We start from the raw sequence: 16371 nt of genomic DNA, 5'->3' as shown, positions 1-16371 counted from the left end.
TTAGTTGGTAATGAAAAACTGTATAAAGTACAGCACATGATTAGCTGGTAGAAGAAATATTTTGGCTTATGAAGACATGATTTTACTGTAATTGGTCCTCTTTCCTGGTTTTTGTTTGTTTTGTTGCCATCATTGTTTTTAATAAATAGCTTTTCTTTTAGACTCTTTTAGATGAGATTTTACCATTGGTGGTGTGCTTTCTTTCCTGGAACCCTAATAAACTTTGTCAACTAAAAATATTTATTTCTGTAAACTTCAAGAAAAATTTTAACTATGTTTAGCAGGTTGAATTCGAGCATGTGCTTCAAATGAAGGGAGGAAATGCTTATCAACAGAATAACCTGTATTTCACTTTATACACAGTTGTATGTGACTTATTAGCATTGGTATTATGGGGAAAATATTTTACTGTTGGTGTTGCTTCAGTATTTTACCTTTATATATAGTTTCATGGTGTTTTTGTTTTCCCTAAATCTTTATTTTATATACGTGTGTGTGTGTGTGTGTGTGTGTGTGTGTGTGTGTGTATGCGTGTGTGTATTTTTAAAAAAGAATTAAAGGGACATATTTCTTATCATACTCAAGTATTGTCCTCATATTTCAAATGAAGAAAACATAAATAAAAGGATAGCTAAAATATGTGGACCTACTACGTATTAGGAACTCTAATAAAGAAAACTAAAAGGAAATAAATATTCAAGGCAGAAAAAAAGACTAATAGTCCTTATAACTTATGCTTGTGAAATTTAGAAAAGAAGGTACTCACATCAGTCTGTCCAGCAGAATGGTTGATCATAACATGGATATTGATAATGCTATAAATTAGCACAGAAGCAGAAATAAAAGGAGGGAACATTCAATATGTTCCAGTGTATTTTATTTGAATATTTGACTGTTGAGTGGATTTTTAAAAAATGGTATTTTTTGCCTTCTATGTTATTGTTAGCAATTTGGATATGCTAAGGACTGTAATAGGTGAAAATTTGCAAAGGTGTTTGTTTTTTTCACCACTTAGCCTTTTATCAATCTTTGAGATAGGAACTGACCTGTGGCAGTGTGTTTAAGGAAACTTTAACAAAAAATTTTTTTCAAAAACATATTCATTCAATTTCATTGATTTTAGAGAGAGAGAGAGAGAGGGAGAGGGAGAGAGAGAGAGAGAAACATCAACGTGAGAGAGAAACATCGATTGGTTGTCTCCCATACACACCCTGACTAGAAATGGAACCAGTAACCTTGCTGTGTACAGGATGACACCCAACTAACTGAGTCACACTGGCCAGGGTGCAAAATCTTGTTTTATGGAATACTATACTAACATTTTACAGACTGAAAGTGACCTAAAGTGCCTCTACTTTTAAAGCTGATAGTGAGCCAGTGGTAACAGCTTTAGTTACCTGGTAACATTCTTTGTTGCTCCTGTCTTAAAAAAATAATGAAACAACAACTCTGATTATGTACTGACTGTCCTTACCCCCCCCCCCCCCAATCTATTAAGCAGGTTTATATAATCTGCAGATTTTTTTTCTTTTCCTTATATAGCATTTTTTTACATGCATAGATTGTCACGTAATGGTGTGACTTTTGAACAGTTCTGCTGTTTAATTTTTCTGACAGTGAACCATGATTAAAACACTGCAGAATTTCTTAGTATCTCCTTTTTGGTTTTCTCCTTTCCCATTATCACAGCCTGTAAGACCTTGAAAGGAGAAAGCTTTATAATCTAACTCTTATTTGCAGTTTGCTTGGCTGGGTCTTGGTAAAGTGCTGATGGTAATGATGGGCCCGGCCTTCCAGGATTTAATAGAGAGGTTCATGCAGTAGGTGACCCTCAGAATCATAGCCGAAAGCAAGGACAAGACTTTACCTGTTCAGATGGCCTCCATTGGTTACCCAGAATTCAGCAAAGGACTGGTGGCTGGGTCTTCTTATCCATTAGGCTCAGTAACTAGGGCTCTGTTGCATTTTATGGGACCATGGATAGTCAGGTGGGTGTGCTGATCGTGGTGGTATGTATGAATATTAATATACCTACCTATGTATACATATGAATGCTTCAGAATTTAAAGGAGAACTATAGAATTACTAGAGGCCCGGTGCACAAAAATTTGTGCACTCGGGGGGGGTCCCTCAGCCTGGCCTATGCCCTCTCACAGTCTGGGACCCCTCGGGAGATAACGACCCGCTGGCTTAGGCCTGCTCCTGGGTGGCAGAGGGCAGGCCCAATCCCTAGGTGCAGCCCCTGGTCGGGCTCAGAGCAGGGCCGATTGGGGAGTTGGGGCGCCGCCCCCTGTCATGCACAGAGCAGGGCGATTGGGAGGTTGCAATGCCACCCTCAGTCACGCTCAGGGTAGGGCCAATTGGGGGGTTGGGGCACTGTCGCCTGTCACACTCAAGGCAGGGTCGATAGGGAGGTTGCAGTGCCACCCCCTGTCACGCACAGAGCAGGGCCAATCAGGGGGTTGGGGCGCTGCCCCCTGTCATGCACAGAGCAGGGCCCATCAGGGGGTTGGGGTGCCGCCCTCTATCACCCACAGAGCAGGGCCAATCAGGGGGTTGGGGCGCTGCCACTCTCACACTCAGGGCAGGGCCGATGGGGAGGTTATGGCTCTACCCCGTCACACACAGAGCAGGGCCCGTGGGAGGGGGGGTTGGGGCACCTCACCCTGTCACCCACAGAGCAGGGCCGATCAGGGGGTTGGGGCGCCGCACCCTGTCACACACACAGCCGCAGGGCGATCAGGGGGTTGGGGAGCTCCCCCCTATCAGGCACAGAGCAGGGCTGATCAGGGGGTTGGGGCGCCTTCCCCTGTCACGAACAGAGCAGGGTGGATAGGGAGGTTGTGGCCCCGCCCCCTGTCACACACAGAGCAGGGCCGATCAGGGGGTTGGGCCACTGCCCCCTGTCACGCTGATCCTGGTGGTAGGCCTTGCGGCTCCGCTGATCCCGGTGCTGGGAGGCATATCTCCCTTTTACTATATAGAATAGAGGTCTGGTGCACGGGTGGGTGCTGGCTGGTTTGCCCTGAAGGGTGTCCTGGATCAGGGTGGGGGTCCCCACTGCGGTGCCTGGCCAGCCTGGGTGAGGGGATGATGGCTGTTCGCAGCTGGTCACACACCCTTCAGGGTGGGGGTCCCCACTGGGGTGCCTGGCCAGTCTGGGTGAGGGGCTGAGGGTTGTTTTCAAGCTGGGGGTGATGGAAGCTCCCAACCGCTCCTTTTTTTCTTTTTTCTTTTTTTTTATTCTGGGCCAGCTTTAGCTTTGAGGCTTGGCTCCAGCTTGTAGGCCTCCGCTGCTGAAAGTAGGTTTCTGACCTTTGCTTACAGTGTTGCGATCCTGCTGGCTGAAGCCTGGCGGACTAAAGCAGGTTTCTGGGGTTTTGTTTAGCTTCTATATTTGTAACATAGTTGCTTAGAGTTGCAGCTCAGAGGCCTGCAGCGGCAGGCGGGGAACGTTGGAGTCCTCCGTCACTGAAGCAAGCAAGCCTCATGTTAGTTTCAAGCTTCCTGGCTGCCGGCCGCCATCTTGGCTGGCAGTTAATTTGCATATCGCCCTGGTTAGCCAATGGGAAGGGTAGCGGTCATACACCAATTACCATGTTTCTCTTTTATTAGCTAGGATAAGTAATAAATGTTTAATTAAATGTTTAATTAAATGTTTACAGTGTGACACTTTAATCAGTAAACTGTATAAAAGCTCAGCTCTTCTGTAGTTTAATTAATGTGGGTGTGTGTACATTTTAATAAAATGCGGATGGACACTCAAAAAGTAAGAGTGCCTATTATCTATGTAAGCATCCATACTGTTTAGTGTGGGCTTTGGACGTTTAACTGTTTACTTGATTTTAGGTATCTTACCTTTGACGTACATGGCTTAATTTTGCTAGCTTTTCAAAATCCTGTTTTAGAGCAGTGAAATGGTTTTCTTTTAGACTAGAACAAATAATAAATCTTTATAATATATTTTTCTAAGCTATTTCTTTTGGCTTGATTTAATATTATACTGTATTACATAATGATAATAACTTCGTGTTCTCCTTAAACATTTATGAATTTGTTCACCAAAGTGAAATTTTATACACTCTGAAGTTTTGTGGTTTCATGATCATGACATTGGATTTTTTGTTTTATAAAACGTTTACCTAGGTATTTTCTGTTTTTTTGTGTGTTTTTTTCCAGGATACCTTTTTCTACTCATTGGTCTATGACCCCTCTGTGAAAACACTATTAGCTGACAAAGGTGAGATCAGAGTGGGACCTAGATATCAAGCAGACATTCCAGAAATGCTCTCAGAAGGTATGACTTACTTTGGGTTTCAAGTACTATGAGAACATATACTGTATCTGAAAACTCAAACATTGGTTTTCTCAGTTGGGAGAAACAACTTTTAGGCTAAAGTTTAAACGGGTTCTCCCAATTTTAGAATTGCAGAAAAAAGCAAGGGATAATAATTTATTTCATCAATTATTCATTTTTGATTTTACATTTTTATGAGTGTTTTGGCTGTTTTCTCTTTTGTTTTTAAAGGGCAAACTTAAGAATGTTCATATTGTTGAATTTGTGTTTTAATGTGGCATGCTTGTGCCTTGAGATCCTGAATGCCCGTAAGCCTTCTAGAGGAAGAGGCTATGAACTCTAGTGAGCAGTTACATTTGATGGAGATTTTGGCTGATCTGGGGAGCTTAATGTAACAAAGAGATTCCAAGCTTTGTATTTTAAAAACATCTTCCTAGAAAAACATATATTATAACTGCATACTCAAAACTTTTATTTTGTGATTTCAAAAGTAAAACATTCTTACATTAAAAAATGAAACACAAAATAGAGAAATGTATAACATAGGAAATGAATGTCATCCCCTTTCCTTCATTTCAAACCCATGTTCAATTATTCTGATCAAAAGGGCATGTTTATTTTGTTCCCACTTTGGCTTACACTTCACCCAGGAATGGTCCATGTGCAGTGGCAGGTTGCACGTTATTTTTGCAACTGCTTCTTTCAGTTAGCAGTGTATCTTCAGCATCTTTTCCCGTGTGTAGAGTAACTATTCTTTTTAGTGACTGTACAGTTCTTATGTTTCATAGAGGTATGGTAATTTCCTTTTCCAGTCTTCTGTTGATAGACTTTTAGATGTTTAGGATTTTTTTTTTTTTTGGTCATTACAAATGATGCTTTTAGAAAATCTATACATATATTTTTGCTGTGTAAATAGTTTTCAAGCATAACTCCTTAGAAGTGAAATGGTATGTACATTTTAGATATCTAAAATGCTTCTTTGCCATTCCAAAATACTGTATTGTTATAAATGAAAGAACCAGATGCCTTCAGCAACACTGTGATTATGAGGGATATTTTCCCCTTCACATTTTGAATTCTCATTATTTTAATTTAAAAAAAGGTTTAGAATTTGAGATTATGCTTGTCTTAGTTATCTTTAGCCCTTCTGTAAATATCTTGTGCATTTTCTCCTTGGTTATTTACCTTTTTATGTACTGGCAGGAGTTCTTTGAATATTAAAGGTAAACAAATACAAAGTATTTGCCCTTTGTCTACAACTATTAAAGCACACCTCCCCTACTTCATTATTTTATTTTTAAGACATTTTAACAGTGATGTAAATATATTTTATTTAATTTTTTGTCATATAGAAGTTTAGAATTTATTAATCTTTTTCTTTAAGATCTGTGTGGTTTGCATTATTCACAGAAAGGCCTCCACGTTTATTTCTGCCCTCTGATTATTAAAGCATATGAGCTCTTCCATAGGTTCTTCTCTCTACCTTGCTTTCCTTCTAGAATATGTATGCAGAAAAGTTAGATCAACAGGTACTCAGGATAGAGTTTGTGAACCGTAGGACACATTGATGTCAGTCGTGGGTAGGTGGGATGGCTGTGAATAATGCAGTCTGCAGACTTTTGCATTTTCATGAACTTCAGTACCAGGAAAGGTCAGTCAGTAATGATTAAGCCTGGCAAACAGAATGCTATGTCTGTATTCAACTGTGTTGGGACATGTTTTTTTTTTAACTGGACTATATCAATTTACTATATAGGCTGGGAGATTGCATTTACTCACATTCTGATTGGTGCAAACCGGCTTGTCTTCCAGAAACAATTTTTGGATATTTATAGTCCTTAATGTTTGATATTAGACTTGTATCATTTAGTGTTCACTAAATTATTATTAAAAAACACTTGATGCCGAAACCGGTTTGGCTCAGTGGATAGAGCGTCGGCCTGCGGACTGAGAGGTCCCGGGTTCGATTCCGGTCAAGGGCATGTACCTGGGTTGCGGGCATATCCCCAGTGGGAGATGTGCAGGAGGCAGCTGATCGATGTTTCTCTCTCATCGATGTTTCTAACTCTCTATCTCTCTCTCTTCCTCTCTGTAAAAAATCAATAAAAAATATAAAAAAAAAACAAAAAAAAAAAAAACAAAAAAAAAAACACTTGATTTTAAAATGTTACCAATAGTGCTGTAATGGTATAATGAATAATTTTGTACTCTGGATATAACTGGAAAATATGTTCCTAAAAGTGCAATTGCTAAATCATAGGGCACATGTGTTTGAAATTTTTACAAAATGTCAACTTGTCTTCCAGGTAGTCATTTATAGGTGGGCTTTTTCCTTGTTGTAATTAAGGTATAATTTATATGTTGTAAGTACATTTCACCCTTTTTAGTGTACAGTTCTATGAGTTTTTGACAAATGTGTATGCTTCTAGTGAGATAGTTTAGTAAGTCCATCTGTGCACAGGCCAAAAGCCAGGAACATCCCTGGTGCTCATGTGTGTACAGGCACCCAGCCCAAGTCCTATATATCCTGGGCTGCCCTTTATTACTCCTCCCTGAACTCTGATCTCTCCCTTCTTCAAACTGTGCAGACCTGATGCTCATGTAATCCTTAACGCTATTCTTATTATTTGACTTTTACCATTTTGTACTGCCTGAGTCATTGATTGTGTGGTTCTCCCTTGAGGACTGAGCATAAGCCTAGGTATATAAAAAGTCTAGAAGTTTTGTGTATTGCTCATGCAGACATACCTGCTGAACAAAGTAATGAAGCTGGGATGTTTCACGTAACAGTGGGCAGAAAAATCAGGTCATGCAATCTCACGAGTTCCCATTTATCCAAAAAGCATTTAAATATAATATTTGTCCCTGAAAATCAAAAGTCTAGTCAGAGTGATATAATTTGCAAAACATGTCCACCTAGGTTAGAATTTCAAAAAATTATTTTAGGAAACAATAATACATAAAATGCAATAATTTACTCTGTAGTCCTCAAAATGGACTTGAGGTTCTTCTAAGTAAGAGGAATGATTCTAGACAGCTGTGTCATTGGGAGAGTTACACCAGTTATCTGACAAAGGCATTCTTTGTATTTAGAAAATGAGACTCAATGTTCACTAATAAAATAGATCTTAGAGCTCATTAACAAATACTAATTGCCTTTAATATAATGTTTCTCCTGACAGTCTTGTTACAAACTTTATTTAGGCACTAAAACCTTTTCTTTAAATGAAATATTACACAACATGACCTTAAATAATATAAGAAAAATTAGGTAATTATGGGTGAGGTGGGGGGAGAAGGCCCTATTAAATCTCTTAAGGTGTCCTAGGGAACCTTGGGATTCCGCTACAAGTTGAAAGCTGCTGTTCGGTACTTCACATTTCTTAGAATCTCACCTCTTCAACACGTAGTCAAAATACCCAAATTAAATTTGCACAGTTAGAAATACTTAGGATGAAATCCCTTTGTAACATAGCATAACAAAAGGGCTCCACTGTATTCTCTTTACTTCTGTCCATTTTTTTTAAATCTTAAAATTATTTTATTGCAAATAATAGGAATCGTGGAAGATAATGATGCAGTTACACTGGAAATAAAAGTAGTACCTCCGATCATCCCTTCTAAGTCACTGTTAACCCCTGTTATTAATTTACATATTCTCCCAGACTGTTACATAAGTATTCTATAGAGACCCATAAAAGTATATTCCAAGCAAAGTTTCATGTGTTAGAGATCCGACTTTACTTTATCTATCTCATATGTTTTATGACAGGGCAAGTTTTCCCTTACTGTTTTTTTAAAATTTCTTAGTGGAGAGATCGCATCTCTTAAGATTTTTCCCCCCTTACTGTGGTAGTTTATCAACAATTTGTCAATTTCTTCTCTTCCAGATTTATTGGGATTCTGATTGAAATTGTATTAACATTATATATTACGTTGGAAGGTGATTGATCATTTCATAATATTGAGCAGTATGTGGGGCTGCTTTTGAGATTTCTGTTCTGTTCCACTGGTCTATTTGTTCCTGCTCTAGTAACTCACTGTTTTAATTATAAAGACTTTGAGATATGTGTTAATATCTGGTGAGGATAGTCGCTGTATCATTTTTCGAAATGAGTTTTATTATCAGCTTGACTAACACCAGAGAGGAAAAATAATAATCTTCCTATTTTTATTGGGGTTTGCCATTAATTTTTAAATTATTTTAAGGAGAACAGACATTTTGATGAGGTTAAAACATCTTAACCAGAAACAAGGGATGTCTTGCCCTTTGTTCAGGCCATTTTTGGGTCTTGTGGGAGTTAAAAAAAAAAAGATTTAGTCATGTAGTTTTGTGTATTACTAGGTAAGCTTATTTTTAAGTCTATAATTTATTGGCTTTATTTGTAAGTATTCAACTTTAACAAAGAAAAACACCATATTTTTCATATAATTGAAGAAGTCACTTTAGATTCTTATTTCAGCTTAAAGCATTTAGCATATACTAAATGTTTCTTTTCAGTTATAAATAGGTAGTCAATTACTAGTAGATACAAGATTTAAAGAACTCCTGTTTTCTAATTAATATTTTTGTCAAGGGAGAGGGTGTTGGGCTGCAAATAGGTATGCCAGTGGTTAAACCACACTTGAAAAACATGGACATTGTCATCATAGAAACTTCCGTATATAGCTAGTACCTTTTTGTAGGGAAATTAAATAGTAGGAAACATCATATTCAAGAAAGGATATTTATGGCCCTGGCTGGTGTGGCTCATTTGGTTGGTTGAGCGCCAACTTGTGCACTAAAAGGTCACTGGTTCGATTGCTGGTCAGGGCACTTGCCCAGGTTGTGGGCTCCATTTCTGGTTGGGGTGCATGTGGGAGGCAGCTGATTGATGTCATTGATGTTTCTCTTTCTCTTCTCCCTTCCCCTCTCTCTAAAATCAATAAAAACAGTTTTTAGAAAAAGAACAGATATTTACTTTGATGCTCTTGAGTGGGTACATTTGATCAGTGGCCAGATTCCAGTTTGCACTGGCATGGGTTGCAGAACTAGAATTAATATCCTGAGGAGGTGGCAACATCAGCACCATGTCAGAATATATTATAGGCTTACATTCTTTGTGTACATATCTTGATGGATTCTAAGATATTGTTGTGGCATTTGTCTTGCTAGGGAATAAATCTTTTTGTGACTTTAGAGTTTCATTTATGACTGCTCACCATCTAACAAACTCTTGAATATCTGGATTGGTATGTAGTTTGCAAAGGAAGGTAAAGGGTTCTTTGAGATTTTAAACCTTTTACTGAGTTTGAATAAAGCACCTAGAGAATTTTCTGTACAAAAAGATATTATAATGTGCAAATTTTTGAATTATTAATTCACTGTGTTATAACACTGAACATTTAAGAAAGAAATCTATTTACATATTAAATTAAAATTGTGGCTGCTAAAAAGTATAATAACATTAAATTATTAAACTACAATGAGTGGACTCACAGGTTTGGGTAAAACCTGGCTGTGCTATGTTTTAGCTGAATAACCTTGGAAAAACTGTTCAACGCCTCTAAGTTCCCATTTCTTCCCCTTTAAAAAGGGGATAATGTATGTACATATATAGGGGGCAAAAGTAGGTCTACAGTTGTATGTGAAAGAGCTTATTTTTATTATTTATTAATTATTGTATTATTTTCCATACGAACAATTGTAAACCTATGTTTGCTCCACCCTGTATAATAGTGTTGTGATGACCAAATGAAGTAATTTATTTAGCACAGCTCTCAACACATTGTTAGCTACTACAGTTGCTTTCCCCTGGTCACCACTGTCTGTTGCTACTAGTTCAATACTCTTGTCAGTGTTTGAGAACTTCAGGAGGCTCCATCTTTGAGAGTTAAAGAGTTACATTAATATAGTCTCCCTGCTGCAACATATGCTTTAAGACCTTGAATTAGCTCATGTGCAGTAGGTAAGTAGGAAAATGTCATTATGGTGTGGAAGTTGGGTTAGTTCATCTAAGACTTTCCCCTGCGATCAGGAAAGCATGTATTCTCACAGAGAGCTTAAGAGAAAAAAAAAGATGGACATTCTACAGAAATGTCTTCCTCTAGTGTAAGTAGTGGCTGATTTAGTGGCCTCAAAATCTGTGGCACTTTCTACTGTGTTAAAACTATATGGCTGTCTAAACACTATATTACACAACTGAAGCCAATACAAAATACTAAAAGTAAATTGTAATTGAAAAAAACAACAACACCCAACTATGGGGAAGCTTGGAATTATAGATGAAGGGGCTTATGAAGATATTTCCCTGTGTTCAAAAACATCTGCAACCTGAATTCCATTTTTTATTTTGTTGAAACTGTACACATGACATATCTCAGTGGAGGAAGCATTAGTCCAGGGTTTAAGGGGACAAAGGATTGATTGACCTTTGTGCTTGGTGCCAAAATAGGATGCTAATATACAATTCATACAGTTAGTTGGTAAATACATTTCATGGGAATTCAGGTATTAGGGAGCTCTTCATGAACTGGATGATTTGATGATGTGGGACTTGAGCAGATTATCATAAATGGAGGAGGAAAGTAAGATTATTGCGATGATTGGAATGAACAGGAGTAGAGCATGGAGTTAATCTTGGTCTAGTCCAGTGGTTCTCAACCTTATGGCCCTTTAAATACAGTTCCTCATGTTGTGACCCAACCATAAAATTATTTTCGTTGCTACTTCATAACTGTAATGTTGCTACTGCTATGAATCGTAATGTAAATATCTGATATGCAGGATGGTCTTAGGCGACCCCTGTGAAAGGGTTGTTCGACCGCCAAAGGAGTCGCGACCCACAGGTTGAGAACCGCTGCTCTAGTCTCTGGCTCATACTACAGTTACCAAGACCATTCCAAAGAGTACTCCTTACACTTAGCTGAGAATTTAGTTATATAGATTCCAAATAAGGTTACTCAAGAGCTTCTTAAAAGTTTTTTTTTAATTGTAAAGAAGTGATCAAACTGTTATTTAAATGTTATTATATGTTGAATCCAAAATGGGGAATCCTTATTTAATAGTTTAGAGTGACTGTTTGATATTTCTATCTTCATTTTGTTGTTGCTATTTTTGTTCTCATTTCATGGTATTAATCTGTATCTTAGGTGTTAGTATAAGTGCATCCAGGAGTGTTTTCTTATTGTTTGCAGCAAATTTATTTTAGAATTCTTATATGGGATTCTCTTTGTGCTGTGTGCTGCAGAATGAATAGGTGGGATTGAAATATCAATTTTACTAGAATTTGAAAATTAAATATCAGTTTTACCCTTTCGTTCTGGAGTATATAACAGAGAGGGGCGCAATACTGAGTAGCATTGTCATTTTATCTGGTATTATTTAAAAATTAAGATATCAAATTTTTATTTTCATCATTACTATCTTTTTTTTTTACCATTACTATTTAACTTGCTTAAAATATATTACTGGAAGATATAGGGAAGTGTAAATGTGACATTCTCCTTTCTCAAGTTTTACACAGTTTGCAAATTTTTTGTTTTTAACTATGAACCTAATGTTGAATGTCTTGGCTCAGCATGCTGAGGACTGTAAACAGTGAAAAATGAAATCCTTTCCAACACTTTAGATCTGTTTTGGCCCAGTACTCTTTCTACTCTGCGTGCGTTTCTGTGTGTTAGGGGAGGCGATTGGCTCTCTGGTTATCTGCCTTTGAACAAGGGGCAGGATGGGCAAGTCCCCAACCTGACAGCAGTGGTCGGCTAAGGAGACTACAGGTAGAATGGCTCATTCTGTCCTCCCTCTTTCTCTGTTTGAGCCATTGATGCTTGCTTGTTCCTATACCAGGACTGAACACATTTGAATCCCATAGCCTGAGCTTGTCAGGGATGTTTAGCTTCATAGTATGTCAGTCAGTGCAAGGCACTGCCTGATTTTGTAGTTGGAGTGATTCAAAAGCAAAACAAAGCCAAAACCAGTTCCTAGCCTGATAGGAAATCCATAGCTGTAAATCAAAATTTCAGTCAACTCCCAAATCTGTTTCCCATTATTATCCTTTGTCCTCATATTGAGTCCTACCTGATGGTTATGTCTCTTTGTGAGCTATTCCTGAAACAGAGTTTCCTGCATTATCTCAGTCTTCTTTCTGATAATGCCAGCACCATCCCTGTAGTTTTCGAGGCTTGAAATCTACCTGCTGCCTCTAGTCTGTCCCTGACATTCCTAAATCTCCCTTTGCTGTCTGTTGTCATTGTCAATGTCATGTCGTTTCTGTCTTCATCAGGTATGTCCATAGAGCAAATTACATACCATTGTTAAGTGTGAGATGAGAAGTTTGATTCTGGTCTTGTCACCCCCGTACTAAAAAGGCAAGAGCTTCTCATTACCTCCCTTTTCAGAAAATCTATGTGGCATCTTCAGTAACATGTTCATAGTCCACTTCCTTAGCTATCTCCCCTGATTCCCCTTAATGTACTCCTGACGAAACAAACTACTTTTCTAATCACATTTGGGAGCCCCTGACTTTGCTCATGTTCCTTTCTGAGTCTTACGTCCTGTTCTTCTGCCAGTGGACTCCTTTACCTTTCAGTTCTTAGCAGAAATGCCACCTCCTGCATGACCTCACTCCCTAACTAGCCTGAAATGATTTCTCTACAGCCATATCTGTATGTCTCTTATGACATCTAGGGTTTTTGGTATTTTTTTTTTCATTTGTAGCATAGTTATTTATGTATAAGTTTTATTATAGTTTAAGCGTCTTTCTGCAGGAGTGCTTTCTTTTTTGTTTTTATATCCCTTAGCATGAGGCTTAGTGCCTCACCCATACAAGTATTCAGGAAATACATGTTAATGACAAATGAAAATACCATATGGTGTGGTTGCATTTTTATCAGTGTTCACTTTACAGAGTGTTCTACATTTGCTGTCTGAAAGAATGTACCCAAAAACCATGAACATTTACCCTACATTTTTAATGCTGTGGTTACCACAGTCATCAGTCATATGTGACCGTGTATGTGCCTTATGGGTAATAAGACTCCATTTTCCTTGCTCTCGGACAGGAGAATCAGATGAGAGGGAACAGTCAAAATTGGAAGTTAAAGTTTGGGACCCAAATAGCCCACTTACAGATCGACAGATTGACCAGTTTTTAGTTGTAGCACGGTGAGTATGACACATTGCGTGAAAACATCTTTTCTTTCTATAAAATAATTTATACATATTTTCCTTTCTTTGTATTCTGCTTTTTTCATTGGTTGTATTTTTTTTAATTATGTAAGAAAGCCTAATATATGTCACACCACTTCCTAAATAAAATGGTTTATTATCATTAGTTTCTGTTTTAAAAATGAAAGATTTATTAAGTTTCATAGATTAAAAAATAAACACACCTTGTAAAAATGTAAGCACTGCACAAAAGTATAAAGAGGAAATTCAACTCCTAGAATCCCATGTCTTTAATTTAAAGCATGATTAGTCATGTGTCAAGAATAATTCGTGCCTCAAATTCCTCTTACCTGCACCCATGCATGGGGAAGGCCTACTGCTGAGCATATGGCTTTCCTTTGAGAACTCTAAGCCTGACTGCCAAACTGGCTTCCTTCCTCTCCACCTGACCTCTTTTTCCTGTTTTCTTGATAAAATGAATGGGATAGAAATTTATTTTTATTGTTTTACTTATAAAAGCAAATGATGTTTGCCTGGCTGGTGTGGCTCAGTGGTTGAGTGTCAACCCATGAATCAAGAGGTCCCTGGTTAAATTCCTCCTGCAAAGCAGAAGGGAAATGAGATTATCATAGCATTGTAATCGAAAAATTAGAAAAAAACTAAGAGTACATCAGCAAGCAATAATACTTAAATGGAATATTACTTTACAACAATTAAAATGAATGAATTAGAGTTATATGTAGCAAAGAGAGAAATCTCAAAAATAAAGTTGAGCCTGGCCAGAGTGGCTCAGTTGGTTGAGCGTCATCCAGTGTACCAAAAGGTTGCCAGTTTGATTCCTGGTCAGGACACATACCTGGGTTGTAGGTTTGATCCCTTTTGGGGAGGGTAGTGAGGGCAACCAATCAATGTTTTTCTCTCACATCACTGTCTACCTCCCTCCTTTCCTTCCTCCCTCCCTTTCTTCCTCTCTCCCTCCCTCATCCTACTGGTGGGAGTATGAGTTGGTATAGCTGCTTTGGTAAACTGTTATCATCTAACCAGAAGACCCATATGCAGATGGCATGAATATCACTATCCAAACTGGAAACAAATATCCATCATCAGTAGAGTGGCAGGAGTGGGGGGAGGGGGGCATCATGCAGAGGATGCGCCACAGCAAGGAGAATGAATGAACACAGCTACAGCTAGCAGCATGTGTGAATCCACAAACATAACTTTGAACAAAAAAAGATGGACACGAAAAGAGTACATAGTATTTGGTTCTATTTAAGTTCCCAAATGAGCAAAATGAACCTGTGTGTAGTGTTAGAATCCAGGATAGTGGTTCTTTTGGAGGAAAGGGAGAGAGGGAGTAGTGTAGGGTGCTGTCATCTTCTGTTTCTTGACCCTGGATATTGGTGACATGGATGCATTCACTTTGCCAGAACTGCATAGCTGTACAATGTGTACTATGTGTACTTTTTTGTTCACGTGTTATAGTTTAATTACAACATTTTAAAAACTTTTTCTTAGCTAACGTGTTTAAAAGAGAGATAGACAAGGAGCAAGTCATTGTCGTTTCATGCTTTATTTCTTGAAGTTAGGGTTTGTTACATGTGGGAAGTCTTTCTAAATCATATGATAATCAGTGTGGTAATTCTTAAAAATGGAAATATATATTGAAGCCTCATAAGAAGAGGTTGACTATATTTCAAGAAAAAAATGTAACTGGGATTTCACAATTTGGGCTAAAAAAAAAGGGGGTCAGAACTTGCTTTGCAGTAATAGTTGAATTCTAGCTAATTTAATTCTCATTTTTTAGCACATTTGAATGCCAAATTGTTTACTCTGTGGTATTTCAAAATAGATCTTTCCCTCCTTTATGCCTCACAACCTACTTTTTCTTTTAATTTAATGGTAATGACTCATATGGTAAATTGGCTTGTCAATTCTTAAATTTTATAGAAAATACTATTTTTATTTGGTACTTGATTTTCAAACATCCAAGAACTTGATTTTTCATTCACCACCAAAATGTGTTTCTTTAAATATAAAAAAAATAACAGAGTCTTGATTTTCCCTCTTTGTTTTTGTGGTTTATTTAGTGCTGTTGGGACATTCGCTCGAGCCCTTGATTGCAGCAGTTCTGTACGGCAGCCTAGTTTGCATATGAGCGCAGCTGCAGCTTCCCGAGACATCACTCTGGTAAGATGCTTTTTGAAATTTTAGGGTTCTTTCTGCTGCTGCTTGTTTAATTTTAAAGCCAAAATAGCAGTGTTGTAGACACGAGAGCATATCTTGGCTATTACGTTCCTTCTAGGCAGGTACTTTCAGCTCCTCCAGTGTTTCCATCTCTTGTTTTCTTTAGTATTTAGCAGTCTGGAGGTCACTTTTATATTACATCTAATATCCTAAATTATTTATTACTATAATTGTTAATTATTTTTTTAGCAGAAGTATACTCAGAGGCTCAGGAAATTCTGTTTTGGTCTGTTTATACAACTGGTTTCAGAGATAGGATTTGGATTTGTTCTTGATTCCTACTGAGGAGTTCTCGCTACCAGATTAGTCTTCTTTTTCATTCTCACTAAAATGGTTTGGGTTTAAATATTATTGTTATCTATCTTGGATTAGGCAGCACTGAAGAAAATCTGCAACATTTAAATGCCTTGGTTTCCTGCTTTACCTACTCCAAGTTCAGCTTTACTTGGACTCTTTCTATATGTTGTTCTTGTGTTGAAATTATGTTTTTGGTGCCATGAAATTGACATCTTTTAGAAGTTGCAAAAGCAGGAAGAAATCGCCTTTTGTTATTCAGATGGTATGATCTGCATCTTTAATACTGTTTGCCTAGCTCTGTCAGGCCTTCCACTTTGATGTTAAAATATAAGATCCTGAGGCATTTCTAGAAAAATGAGTGGGACTGGTTAAAAATTGATTATTA

At 37.8% G+C, this 16371-nt stretch overlaps 1 protein-coding gene across 9 annotated transcripts in view; it reads left to right on the top strand.

The window, feature by feature from the left end:
• MTA3 (metastasis associated 1 family member 3) overlaps positions 1-16371 on the top strand; it is a 173161-nt gene that overhangs the window by 96121 nt on the left and 60669 nt on the right. For 8 of the 9 annotated variants that reach the window (XR_004971857.1, XM_036334736.1, XM_036334735.1 and 5 more), the window contains exons 6-8: positions 4180-4297; positions 13340-13442; positions 15533-15632. Coding sequence is in view for 8 of the 9 variants with exons in the window: in XM_036334736.1 (XP_036190629.1) it covers positions 4180-4297; positions 13340-13442; positions 15533-15632 (321 nt within the window). In the remaining variant the exon portion in view is untranslated. The remainder of the gene's footprint in view (positions 1-4179; positions 4298-13339; positions 13443-15532; positions 15633-16371) is intronic. The other variant, XM_036334737.1, reaches the window with a different exon arrangement.

The sequence above is a fragment of the Myotis myotis genome, unplaced genomic scaffold (assembly GCF_014108235.1).
Source record: "Myotis myotis isolate mMyoMyo1 unplaced genomic scaffold, mMyoMyo1.p scaffold_m19_p_14, whole genome shotgun sequence".
Taxonomy (NCBI): domain Eukaryota; kingdom Metazoa; phylum Chordata; class Mammalia; order Chiroptera; family Vespertilionidae; genus Myotis; species Myotis myotis.
This window is presented reverse-complemented; position numbering and strand designations above follow the sequence as displayed.